Source organism: Zootoca vivipara, chromosome 9 (genome assembly GCF_965207765.1).
Source record: "Zootoca vivipara chromosome 9, rZooViv2.hap1.1, whole genome shotgun sequence".
In the NCBI taxonomy this organism is placed as follows: Eukaryota; Metazoa; Chordata; class Lepidosauria; order Squamata; family Lacertidae; genus Zootoca; species Zootoca vivipara.
In genome coordinates, this window is record NC_142592.1 from 28744487 (window position 1) to 28758428 (window position 13942).

The 13942-nt window shown below is 41.4% G+C and overlaps 1 protein-coding gene across 1 annotated transcript; it reads left to right on the top strand.

Moving 5' to 3' along the window:
• Nucleotides 1-421: 421 nt before the first annotated feature.
• On the top strand, nucleotides 422-13704 carry RAB21 (RAB21, member RAS oncogene family). The gene is made up of 7 exons (XM_035128392.3): nucleotides 422-830; nucleotides 5308-5367; nucleotides 5514-5621; nucleotides 5997-6060; nucleotides 6903-6957; nucleotides 8780-8868; nucleotides 11857-13704. The coding sequence occupies exons 1-7, from the start codon at nucleotides 657-659 to the stop codon at nucleotides 11994-11996; spliced, it is 690 nt and encodes a 229-aa protein (XP_034984283.1). The 5' UTR covers nucleotides 422-656; the 3' UTR covers nucleotides 11997-13704.
• The last annotated feature ends 238 nt before the right edge of the window (nucleotides 13705-13942 follow it).

A 13942-nucleotide genomic window follows, 5' to 3' on the forward strand; every position in this document is an offset into this window, starting at 1 on the left:
GACTTACACGGAGCAAGCGTGTAGCGCGGACCAGGTTTCAGAAATGCAACACACGCCACACAAACGCACCTCTTCCCCACCATTTCCCCCAGGCCAGACGCGCAGCGACGTTTACAATGCAGTTCAGAGGCTTGACGATCTGCACAGCGTATAGCGAAACATCAGGCTTGCGCGACGGTCCAGTTTCTTATTATTTTATTGCATTTATATATTACCATTATTATTTTAAATCAACATGATTGAAGAGCAGCTCCGCCAGGACGATGGGGCGATGTACCGCGCCCCCTCCCCCGGAAATCCCCATCCGCGGAGCCTGCCATAACCCCAAAAAGCTCTTCTTCGGCCCCGCCCTCGGCTGCTTCGCCCCACCCACAATGGGCGGGGCTTCTTAGGGCCGTGGCATCAACGGCAAGCGTCGCGTGACCGCACGTCGCGTGACATAGGAGGAAGAAGGCGACGCCATTAGAGGGAGGCAGGGTGAGGTGTCCCCCCTCCGGTAACAGGGAAGTGGGTGTCTCTTTCCTCCGGTGTCCCCGTCTCCTTCTGCGCGGGGCCTCCCTTCCCTTCGCCGCCTCCCTCCGGCGCCACCCCCCCTGCTAGGAGAGGAGCGGGGCTGCGGATGTGAGGCCGCGGCGTCGGCGGCCACTTCGCTGCGGATGGCGGCGTCGGCGTCGGCGACCTCTGGCGCGGGAGGCGGTGCTGCCGGCGGCGGCGGGAGAAGCTTCTCCTTCAAGGTGGTCCTGCTGGGCGAAGGCTGCGTGGGGAAGACCTCGCTGGTCCTCCGCTACTGCGAGAACAAGTTCAATGACAAGCACATCACCACCCTACAGGTAGGTAGCTCGGCAGCAGCAGCAGCAACAGCAGGAGGGGCGGCGGCGAGAGGCCGCGTCGGGGGCTTCACCCCGACACGCTCGTCTGAATGCGCGAGAGGGGCGCGCGCGGCGCTGCTCCTCCTCCACTTTTCCAGGCAGAGTTCTCGCAGGCTGCCGGGTTGAGGTTGGGTTTGATGAGTCCTAAGGGTGCGTAGGCCTCGGCGGGCTGTCACTTCTCGGTTATACGGGACTTTAATCCCTTTTCTTCCGAAGTGAAGAGTGGTGCTTTTAGGGCGTGAAAGTGTCGCAGAACAAGCCGCGACCCTTTTCCTACCACATCTAGCTCAAAGCCAAATAGCTAGTAAACAATTTATGGTGGTGGTGATTCACAAGGTGGCCCTCTCTCCGCTGAAGGGTATTTTACGTTATCTCTTGAGATGCTGAAGTTTGAGTGATAACCCATGGAAGCATAAAAGCTTTCTCTATTGTGTGTGTGGACCCTGATGCTTGACAGATTTATGGGCACTTGTGGAGTCCTCTTTCTTTTCAGGTACCAGAAGTATGGAGTGTGGTGGAGTCTCCTTCTTTGGAGGTCTTTAAGCGGAGACTTGACAGCCATCTGTCAGGAATGCTTTGATGGTGTTTCCTGCTTGGCAGGGGGTTGGACTGGATGGCCCTTGTGGTCTCTTCCAACTCTATGATTCTATGATAAGTGGATTCTGCTTCACAAAAGCTTATGCCACAACACGTCCCTTAGTCTTTAAGGTGCCCCACAAGAGCATGTGCTTCTGTGGTGCAAACAACTGGCATGTCTATCTTTCGGGAATATGAACACATTGCATGCGCTATATATACTAACTATATATAGAGCAGTGTGTTGTGAAATCTAGGAGCATTGTATGCATAGTTGAACCTATTTAAATCTAGTCTTCATATAGGTTACAGTGGATTTTAAAAGAATATATGTAGCCAAGGGACACTGAACAAGTGGCTGAGTACCCATACACTTCCAGAATCACTTCTAGAACAGATTTCACATGTCATATGAAGAGCATCTGTAAATCATAAGTGCACCAAACATGTGAAATGTGTTCTCCATGGTTCATAATGTGCTTTTCCAGTTTCTTTGAACAAAAGTAACTTTTGTGTAAAACAAAAAATAAAAAAACACCCAACAACAACCCAAAGATTTAACTGTTCCTGGGAAAAATGAGAGCAGAAAGTGAAATAGTTAAAAGAGGGGGGGGGGTAAATGAAATTGTTCTGAAATGAACACATCCGTTTCAGACGGTTTAAATCTGATTAGAAGTTTTTTGATTCTTTAAAAATCGCCCGTTTTAACAGGGGCAGGAAAATTTGCTGAATCATGGTCCCAAGTGTGGTGTTCACCAGAATTCTGTGTTCCTTTGAATTTAAACATTTTGCGTCTTGTACATTGACTCATTACTTCGTGGTAACTTAGTTACAGTACAATTAATGCAAGATCAAAACTGTCACTTAAATTACTGGGAAGTCATGAGGTATCACAAGATCCACCATACCGACAGTGCTGGTTTTTGAAGTTCACTTCTTAGAACTAACTTGTGGCCTCCTTCTTTTAAAAGCAATAGCCAAAGGTAGTACTATAGCTTTGTAGTGTGCTACTTGTGGTGAGTAGCAAGGAAACAAAACTATTTATATTTGCTTAAATGCTCCTTCCAACACAGTCCTGTATGTACCTTTTGTGTTTCCTGTTGTTAAGGCTGGGAGAGAGGGAGGGAAGAGGGACAGGCAGCTGTGTCATGATTCAGTGCTATTTCCCAAGGAAGGGAACATCCTTCAATCCAGTATTATGTGACCACGTAGTCTCATATTACTCTATGATTAATACTAGGAGCAGGGGAAAGATGAGTGCCCAGGATAGCTTGGTTTCTCTGGCTAGGGAAATACATCTTTTGCACTCTCCTTTGACCTAATTTGATTTAATTTGGGATCATACATTAATTATTGTAGTTCAACAGCTGTGTTTGCTAGTGAAGACATAGGTAGGGAGATCACAGAAAATTGAAAGAGAGACACTATTTGTTTTCTTACTGTTTTTACTTCATCAATATAAGAACCTAAAATGATTTATGTAAAACTTGGAATATAAAGCTGCACTTTGTGCTATAGTTACTAAATGTAAATGTCATGGTTTTAGTGAAACATTAACTGTAAATATGCCTGGTGTTGGAGTGTTTAATCATCTGTTGGCCTATGTTGTAAACTGAGCAAGAAAGACTCTGCTGTTGCTTTTACCATAAGTGGCTGTGGTCTGTTCTGTGGTGATGCAGTGCAGGGCCTTCTCAGTTATGGTACCTAAGTTGTGGAACTGTCTTCTGTTGCGACTTTCTTTTACTAAAGGCACAGCAATCCTTTGTTGACATTGTTCTGATACCTGTAAAAACATACCTGTTGCTTCTGACATTTCAGGATAAATTAGCTTAGGGCAGGTCTGCCTACTGAAGGAACTATGTTCTTTTGTAATTTGAGTAACGATTTAGTGTTCATTGATACCGGTATGTTTTTTTAATTGGAATGTTTGTACACTGCCCTGATAACCTTCGGTTTAAAAATACAGTCATACCTTGGATCTCAAACACCTTGGTTCCCAAACCATCGAAACCCAGAAGTGAGTGTTCCAGTTCTCAAATGATTTTCGGAAGCCGAACGTCCGGTGCAGTTTCTGATTGGCTGCAGGACGTTCCTGCAGCCAATTGGAAGCCGCGCCTTGGTTTTTGAACAGTTCCGCGAGTCGAACGGACTCCCGGAATGCATTCTGTTCAAAAAACAAGGTTTGACTGTACCAAGGATAAAATAGCAAGCTACAGGTGAAACTCAGAAAATTAGAATATCGTTGAAAAGTGCATTTATTTCAGTAATGCAACTTACTATTTATTTTTCTTTTAATTTTTACAAATGCTTTCTTTTGGGAATTCCACAGTAATAAAACAAATAGTTACAATAATATAAAAATAAACAAAAATAAACATCGCTATTACATTTCATTAATTACATTCCATTTATAATTGACCCGCTTAACGACAAATAATTACAATTACAACAAATAAAGGCTTGACATATCTTGCTTTGCATGTCATGCATCTATCTCATATATTGGTTTCCCCTTTTAAGTAGCGTTACTGAAATAAATGCACTTTTTGATGATATTCCAATTTTCCGAGTTTCACCTGTACCTGAAGGCCTGTGCAGAGGGGTGGGGAAACGGGGTACAGTTGCCCTGACCCTTGAAGGGCTAAGCTGGCCAGAGGGCCCTGCCAGACTTACACTGTCATGCCAAGAACACACTGTGTCTTCCAGTTGACCGGGAATTTTGCCCTGGGGTTCACATAAGTTCTACACACTACTACTGTATTGGGTTTTTCCATTTGGAAAAAAGGAGTGATGGTGTGGTCAACAAAAGGAAACTTTTATTTGGGCTTAAGTACCGGTAATATCTTTAGAAGCAGCATGATCCACAGTAATACCTGCCGCGGCACTTTACACACCAAACAATAACTTTTATATACAGGTAGTTAAGGCCCAGGGTATAGTCTGAATAAATATGAGAACACCCAAAAAAGCAGGATATAAATATATAAAGCGAAAGTACCATCAGTCTACAATAGAGAGGAACTGCAATTAACTTTTTTTTTTAAAAAAAATACAAACTGCTGCAAGCTGTATAAAAATTATTATATCACTTGCCAATTTTTTTCTGGAAAAATGGAAGAAAATGGCTTTTTGGAGATGGGGAGGGGGCAGAGAATGAGGTGGGGAAACATTTTTTTTTCCCATCACAGCACTAGCATGTGTTGAGGCCCCAAGTTAGGAAAGGCCCATGTGAACTATGGATATCAAGTACTGTACATTTTGTTCAGTCTTTGGAGTTGCTTCTAAGGATATTGTAGAGAAACATAGCTTTGAAATGCATGTATAGCTCTTAAAATTGATGCTCCTGATTGCATTTTGTTCTTGGATAGTTGTACTCTGATACAAAATGTTAAAATAAGTTTTACCATTTGAGCTGATTTTCTGTTGCTACTGTTTCCTGTCTTCATGGTATGACAGTTTCATAATTGATTATTTGTAAGAAAACTGTTTACTTCTTTAAATTGACTTCCATAAAAGTATACTGTATTATGGATGTTAACAATGAAAAATAAAATAAAAATATACAGAGCAGCAGCCAGGTTAGGACAAACTTGGCATGCTGGTGTTAATGATAAGCAAAGGTCTGGAAGAAAAAAATAAGTTTTTAGCAAACACCAAAAACTGGTATTGTTTGCCTTGCCTTAAACATATGCCTCTTGTTCACTATATTCTATTTTTGCAGTAGATAGATATCTTTATCTCATTGTAGATAATGCATTGAGTGCACTTTTATGACTGTAATGCTGCTGAATTTCTTCAACACATCATGAATCAGTTTAACTTTGGCATAAAGTATTTAATGTTCATATGTTCTTTATTGTAGGCATCTTTTCTAACAAAGAAGCTAAATATCGGAGGAAAACGAGTAAACCTTGCAATATGGGTATGTGTTTATAGATTATATTTCTTGTGTGTCTAAAGATAGAACTCTGCTTATCATACAAAAATAGCAAGGTGTATCAAAATAGCACTGACTTTAATTTTATTAGCTTAAAAAACAACTAACATAAATGTATTTGCTTCATGCAGGATACAGCAGGGCAAGAAAGATTTCATGCACTGGGTCCTATTTACTACAGAGACTCTAATGGAGCTATTTTAGTGTATGATATAACAGATGAAGACTCTTTCCAGAAGGTAACTATACCCTTTCCATTGAAGATGTAAACTCAAAAGCTTCCATGTTGACCAGATTTTCTTGAAACTAATAATCTTTTTTTTTTTTTTGCTATGGAAATGAGTACAGTGTAAGACTTGAAGAACTTTGGTACCAACTTGGTTTCATGTAATGGTTGTGCAACATACCTAAAATCTCTTTGAGCTGCAGTCCTATACACTTACATACCTGCTGAGCAGACAGGGATAGGATTGCTTTCAATGTAGGAAACCAGACGAGATGGGAATTTCTACCGACTTGTATTTTAATGATAGATTTATGCTAGATTCTTTTCTGTCCTAGTGTTTACTATAATCCTGAAGTGAAATAATAGAAATTTCTTTTCATTCTTGCAGGTAAAAAATTGGGTCAAAGAATTAAGAAAAATGTTGGGAAATGAAATTTGTCTATGCATAGTTGGTAAGCTTTTGGTTTTCCACATCTTACTTAATGACTAGGGAATCTTGTTCAGTTAAAGTGCTAATTGTTTTTTAAATTACTGTGCAAAACTTATCAAAGTGCTTCTCTACAGCTTCATAAGGGTACACAGTTGTGTTCACTATTGCACAGTGAAAAGAAACTATATTTGTACACCTTAAAAGTGAAGTGATAATAAAGCAGAAGGTTAAATGGTGGTAGCAATAATGTGAAAAGCTTCTTTGAGCAAAAGATGACACATTTCTAAACATTTTGTAATCCTGATACGGAATTGTTTCCTAGATACCCGTGTCCAAGAAAACAATGCAAAACCTCTTTGGGAACAAGATACAATTTACTTAGTATTGCAAATGTTTAGATTGGTGAAGGATTTCCAAAAGTAGGATTATACTAAAGGTGATACTGACATTTCATGTAAAAAAACTTCAGTGTCTTAAAACTGCCAACCACCGTTGCATTAACCACAGTTTCCTGTGGAATTGCAAAAGTGAGCGCATCTTGAAGAGTTCTTGCTTCTACAAACTGTTCAGAGTGGAGGAATGTGCTTTTTGCTTTTTTTAGCAGCAGTGTAAGGGGCTGCAGAAAGGTCTTGAAATCTTTTCTGTCCACTCCCACTGCATAGCAATCTCATAAACAATCTTGGGTGGTGTGAGGTTGTTGAGCTAAAGGTTGTTAACTGGCTAACAATTGGGTGGATGTAGCAGCAAAGGAACTAATCTCTCATGGGCTTGGAAATGGAAAAAAAGAGGCTAGAAATATTGAAAATATTGAGCAGATGTGGTTTCTCATTTTTTGGACACTAAGAAACTTTGAATTCCTGACAGGTAACAAAATAGATTTGGACAAAGAAAGACATGTCTCTATTCAAGAAGCAGAAACGTAAGTTGAAGTCTCTGTTTTAATACGTAGCACTTTGAAGATATTATCATTTCCCCCCCAGCTGCACTACATTTGGTTAACAATAGTTCTGTCTGAACTTTGCACAGTGTATTCTTCATGGAAGTGCAACTCCCATGATACATTTTGAGTAACAATAGTTACAATAGCAAACAACAAGCAACTTGTCCCAATAAAATTACAAACTTTTGTCATGCTATGTAATAAAGCATGGCAAAGCATGGATTACTTTAAAAGATCACACCACATTTCCCCGTGAGTGTTGGGTGGATTCCTGCCACAGTATGGACAATTTATGTATTCAGTAAACATATGCCATATGTTATAAAAACAAACAGGAATTGTTTTGCCCTTTGCCTCTCTGACCTCACACGTTAATTTCTCAGCAAATGATATTGACCATAAGGATTCCTAGTTCTTGAGACTACTCTCTCCCTTCATAATACATAAGGGTGCCCTGTATCTTTCTAATTGCTCCTTGCACTCCTTTTCTTTGCTAGGCTTCTGGCAGTTCAGCCCTTGCCCATGTGTGGCTGCTCCAAGTTCTGGATTTCCTGGCGAACAGAGGTCCATCTAGCCCCTTTTCTGACTTTCTGCCAAAAGGCAAAACCATTTTTTAGAGCGGCCATGGGCCTCCATAAGCTGACTTGTGTAGCCACATGCTGTGATTTGTTCAACTGTTTTAGTTCTTAATTGGTTTTATTGGTGTGTTTTTACCTGATTTTTGCATTTTGCTATATGTATTTTTCTTTAGGTTGAAGCCAGGGGTGACTACACAATGGAATGGGACTTTGGCTCATGCAGTGGGACTTCCCCTTTATTCTGCCTGTCTTCCAAAATCTGCTTCATACGATTGGGGGTGGGTTCAAAACTGATCGGGGAGGAGGTTTGAAAGGGAAGTCCCATTGCATGGGCTGATTGGGTTCCAGCCTTTGTAGCTGTTTGGTGGAAAGACAGTTTAACAAATAGCCTCCATATTAATTAACTGCAACTTCAAACTTAGCACCTACTGCATTTATATCCCACCATTCTTCCAAGGTGGTGTACTTCTCCCTCTCCTCATTTTATCCTCAACAACAGCCTGTTGAGGTAGGTTAGGCTTAGGGACAGTGACTGGCACAAGTTCCACCCAGTGAGTTTTATGACTGAGTGGGGATTAGAACTGCAACCTTCCAGCTTTTAGTCCATCAGTCTGAGCATTACATCACATTGGCTCCCAGCTTACTACTGTGTTGGCATTTTCTGTCTCGAGAGACAATGGACTGCATCTCTGGGGGTGAGGTCAAGCTGCCGGAGAATCACAGCACCCGCTGTGGTTGCAGAGACCAGTAACTTGTAACTGCTGCCTCCCATGTTGTTTTTGCTGCAATAGCAGCTCCAAAGTGACACCTCTGGAGCGCAAGTCTGGGCAGTATGTAAAGAGGCCCTAGGGTGCCCAGACAATAAGCTACTCCCCACCACACCCAGTCTTGCTGATGTGGTCCAAAGGAAAGCCGAGCGATATATTTGGCACCAGCTTGGCTGCAGGAGTTACTGGAATGAGGCATACAAGATGCCATCCAACCCTCTTAGGGACTCCATGTTGGATTTGTGTAGGGTTTACTCTTTCGTCTTTTCTTCTCCTGAATATGCCCTGCAAGGCTACTAATGTAAATATATTTCATCTATTTCCTCTATGTTGGATGCTGAAGGGAATCTATAAGTTTTATACCTAACTACAACATTTCCTTAAAATGTAGAATGATGTTTGAAGATTGCTATTGTTTTTTTTTAGTTGGGAGCTAAAGGCTTTCCTTATTTCCAGGTATGCAGAATCGGTGGGAGCAAAACACTATCATACATCAGCCAAACAGAACAAAGGCATAGAAGAACTCTTTCTTGACCTGTGTAAAAGTAGGTTATTTTGTGTCGAGTTGCTAGTTATGTTACTGCTGTGAAATCTGGAAATTTTAATTGCAGCCCAAGTGTAACCAGTATTAAAAAGGGCTACCTGGTATAACTTGTGTTTCATAAACATTTAATCTATTTAGATGCAGCTGGCACAGCATTTCTGTCCAGATAGGATGCTTTTAAAGCTCTACATCAGGGGTGGGGAGCCTCCAGCACACAGGCTAAGCTTGGCCCACCACTGGGTCAAACCTGCCTATCTACCAATAAGCTATCACTCTGAGGGGAAGGGAGGTAGGCTGATGGGCAGCGCAGGGCAGGGCTTTGATTTTGCATTGACTGTGCATGTTGGCTCCCCTACTGGGGTCTGGTGTACACAGCAAAAATAGTAGGATTTAATCTCTGCTCATCAACTGACAAGTGGAGATTAAATCCTGCTCATTTTCACTGTGTGTGCCTGTTCTTCTGCTGATGTCACATGTTCCGTTTTGAAGTCCTGAGTGTTGGGACTGCAGAGTGAAGTGCAAGGCTAATTAAAACTGCCATACATTGCTGTTTAAATCTCTCACTTTTGGAAATCTATAGAGCACCATGGGGCTTTTTGGGAAAGGGCGTTCAAAGAATCCCATGTTGCACATTAAAGTCCTGACAGTCAGGGCTTCCAAGTGCAGCAGCATCTGATGCCACTGTGACATTGGGTGTTTAATAGGTGGATGACATTGCCCATTTGTCAAATTTGGCCTCCAGGAATGGGGAAATAAGGATCTGGCCAGAAAAGATTCCCTACCCTTGCGCTACATGAACGTTAGTCACTATGCAGTTTTGAATACTTCTGCACATTGTAGGATTTTATTGCATGTTAAACTCTTACTTCATTGAATTGGCCATCTTTCTCTTAAATAACATCCGCTGATATGGTTGTACTGCTTAATCTATACATCTAAGTTCCTAAAAGGTAAAGGACCCTACTTAACTGGATTCTTGTATTTCAATGAAAACTGCATCTATGTTAAAATGTTGAGACTTAAATTGTGTTGTCACCTCTTGGCCCAGGATTTTTTTTGTTAATTGTGCTGGATAGTCATGTTTTTCAAAAGGTTGGCAACTTCCTGGGTAAAATTGCCCTGGGATACAACACTTTACATTCTACATCATAGAACATCCATATTTGAGTTACTGTGTCCCAGTTGGATGGTGAAATTTTCCTCTGGTATGGTATCATAAGTAATGCCCAATGGACACCCAAGTCAAAGCCTGAGGATCTTTTGTACAACCAACAATACTGAAAAGTTGTTGCTATACTCACTGACAGGTGGGACTACTGGTGTTGAATTATCTGGGGCTAGTGATCTCCAGTAAAATACTAATCTACCGGTCCCATTTACTATCTCAGGTTAGCCATGGGTAACAAAATGCATTTTTAATTGAATAAATTGCAGGTAAAATTGTGAGATACTACTGCAACTGAACTTGTACAACCACCAGCAGCCTAGCTGCTGAAACTTATGGGTTGGATTTAGAATTGGTTACACTTTTGTAGTAGATAGCCATGATTAAGGGGGCGCTAGGGAGGGAATTGTTGCCGCGGCACCCCTTGGTGTGTGGAGTCCCGCAAGGCGCAATCCTTTCCCCAATGCTTTTTAATATCTTTATGCGCCCCCTTGCCCAGATTGTCCGGAGTTTTGGGCTGGGTTGTCATCAATATGCTGATGACACCCAGATCTATCTGTTGATGGACGGCTGCCCTGCCTCAGCCCCGGACACACTCACCAGGTGCTTGGAAGCTGTGGCTGGATGGCTACGTGGGAGCCGACTGAAGCTAAATCCTTCGAAGACAGAGGTCCTCTGGCTAGGTCGGGGCGACATGGGGTTGGGGGGTCAACTCCCATCTTTTGCAGGGGCTCAATTGGTACCAGCGCCTTCTGTCAAGAGTTTGGGTGTAACCTTTGACGCCTCCCTTTCCATGGAGGCGCAGGTTGCATCCACAGCAAAGGTGGCATTTTTCCATCTCCGCCGCATCAAGCAGTTGGTCCCGTACCTCTCTCGCCCCGATCTGGCCACAGTGATCCATGCGATCACCTCCAGGCTTGACTATTGTAACTCGCTCTACGCAGGGTTGCCCTTAAAGCTGACCCAGAAACTCCAGCGGGTGCAGAATGCCGCGGCGAGGCTCCTTACAGGGTCCCAGCCGCGGGATCACATTCATCCAGTGCTTTACCAGCTGCACTGGCTCCCGGTGGAGTACAGGATCAGGTTTAAGGTGCTGGTTTTGACCTTTAAAGCCCTATGCGACTTGGGACCCTCGTACCTACGGGACCGCCTCTCTTGGTATGCCCCACGGAGGACCTTAAGGTCCACAAATAATAATAATCTGGAGATCCCGAGTCATAAGATGGCTAGATTGGCCTCTACTACTTTTCAGTACTGGCCCCAACCTGGTGGAACGCTCTTTCCCAGGAGACCAGGGCCCTGCGGGATTTGTCATCTTTCCGCAGGGCCTGCAAGACAGAGCTGTTCCGCCTGGCCTTTGGGTTAGACTCAGCCTGACCCCTGTGTGGCTTGGATTTATGGCCTACTTGAAATGAGGCTGCACTTTAAATTTTAATACTGTATTTTAATCTGTATTTTAATTAATTGTTTTTATGTTTTATTGTAATTCTGTTGGTGTCAGCCGCCCTGAGCCCGGTTTTTGACTGGGGAGGGCGGGGTATAAATAAAAATTTATTATTATTATTATTATTAAGTTGTCCCATTCATTTCAGTGGACCTTCTCTAAGCATGAGATCCATGAATCCAACCCTATATCTTGGCCTAAGAACTTACTGGGCATTTAACATTAGCCTTCCATTTATAAACAGTAGGGTGGTTAGCTTGCAAATCTGTCAAAATTCTCTTGCTGCTTCTTTTGTAAAACATTATGAATATGCTAAGCTGTGACTTAAATTGCTTTTATGAGTGACTAACCTAACCTAATGCAATATCCTTCAATTCTAGGAATGATAGAAACAGCGCAAGTTGATGAGAGAGCACGAGGCAATGGTTCCAGTCAGTCAGGAACTGCAAGGCGGGGAGTACAGATAATTGATGATGAACCAGCAGCTCAGACCAGTGGAGGCTGCTGCTCATCTGGATAATTGTATAAGACTGTGTATCTTGCCCCTTAGTGAAGACTGCCGTATTCAAAGTCTCATTCTTTATCAGTGGAGAGTCGGAATTAACAGTATTCAAAATCATTTCTAACAATTCAGTACCATTAAGTGCTAAACTAGTGGAGTATGTGACCAGAGAATTGGCATTTTCTACAATGGTTAACAAAGCAAACCAATGGCCTTTTTACATAGTTCTTCAATAATGAATAATATTGCATGTGGGAAAGACTTATGGCTTCATTTATATTTTAAATGAGATCATTATTTAATAACTTATATACACTATTGGAATGAGACATTTTTTGCAGCCCTTTGTATTTTGTGGTAGATTGAACTGTTATCACTTCAAAATTGCAAATGGATTTCTTTTTAATCAGCAAATACTGAATACTATTTTTGCAGGGTTGGTGTCAACCTATAACTGTCTGACTACTTTGATATATTCATTCTGTACTCCATGCTGGTAAAAATAAATTGTAAATTACATATTAAATATTTTATCTGCTTTTACAAGTGCAGGTGCAGAAATATGTACATTAGTCTTGTCAGTGATTGTGAAGTGAGTAACAGCTGGTGAAAAAGAAACAAATTTCAGTATGGACTGCTCACTTTTATCCTTGCTAGATTATGTCCATTCTTTTTGCTTGCTCTGAAGTTCACATATTTTGGGAGAAACTTTCTGGCAAGTATAGTTCTCTATAACACATAAGGTCTAAACATCTAGTTGGAATGTTGTGAATTGCTTCTACACTTGTTTCTTCTAATAGAAGTTTGACATGCCTAAAATATTGAACTGCTTTATAGCTGCTTTTGTCACACAAGAATTGAATCTTACAAACTTGCCTGCTTCCATCTGATAATCACTAAGCAAGACCTGATCACGAAACCTCTGTTCTTTTATCCTTGCTTCTTCCTGTCAAGCTTTTCTTCCAGTGAAAGAAATGAAAATAAGTGAAAAATAACTTGGCTGCAACAGTTTTCTTTGGGGGTTTTTTTATAGGCCATTCAGATTGGAAAGAACGCAGTGTGTTTTGTATCAGCTTTGTTTAAATCCACTTGGTTTTTGAATAGGAGGGATTACAAATAAGAATATATAAAGTATCTTCTGAAGGGACAGACATTTGGAAAATAACCTGGAACTGTTCTTGTATTGGAACTAGAAGAGTAAAGCTAAAGTACCGTAGGGTGCTAAGGAAAATGTCACCGAAGGTGTTATTTGGTAAATGGGTAATATGTCGGTGTGGAAATGGAGTACATGGTTTAGCCTTAGAAAACTGGCTTGTGTGATCCTCCTACCAATGTCACGTGGTGCTTTGAATTTTCAGTAGTGCAGTGACTGATATTCACGTTCAAACCTAAAAATAAAGGTGCACTGAGAACTTGATACCAACCTTATTAACTTCACTCTCCAAAACCTGGCACATCAGCTTTAAGGGTAATAGTCTTCTAAAACATTGCATGGATTTACTATCTTTCACAAGTTGTATGAAAATCAGGTGAGGCTTATGAGAAGAAACTAGCTATATGGCTATAATCTATTTAATATGTAAATTGTACTCTGTACCCTTGACCTTAATTGTAAGTTAGACGATCTGTTAAAGTGCGACTGTTTAGTTTGGTTACTGTGACTTAAACCATGTGCTGCTGTAAGCTACTCTTATCTTCATTAAATATTCATATTTAGTACCTTTTACTTACAACTACTTTTCTCTAGTGGATACTGTGTAGCATGGTAGTAACAAAATGGACATGGGTTCAAACAGAGAGGGCTCTGAAGTTGATTGAGAAGGTAAGGCTTCTTTCTGCCAGTTCTTTATTTGCATTAAAGTTAATGACTCTACAAATTAGTCTTTGGCCCTTGTAACTATCTCAAATCAAACTGCAAAGTAGGACAAAGTAGTGTATCGGTTTGAAAAACCTATGGTGGAAGA

What these genes read in the sequence shown, in the direction of transcription:
- RAB21 (XM_035128392.3), top strand. Translation starts at nt 657, where the DNA reads ATGGCGGCGTCGGCGTCGGCGACCTCTGGCGCGGGAGGCGGTGCTGCC. An exon ending in GAGTAAACCTTGCAATATGG is followed by an intron (nt 5,368 to 5,513) that starts GTATGTGTTTAT and finishes TGCTTCATGCAG; the next exon opens with GATACAGCAGGGCAAGAAAG. An exon ending in AATTTGTCTATGCATAGTTG is followed by an intron (nt 6,061 to 6,902) that starts GTAAGCTTTTGG and finishes AATTCCTGACAG; the next exon opens with GTAACAAAATAGATTTGGAC.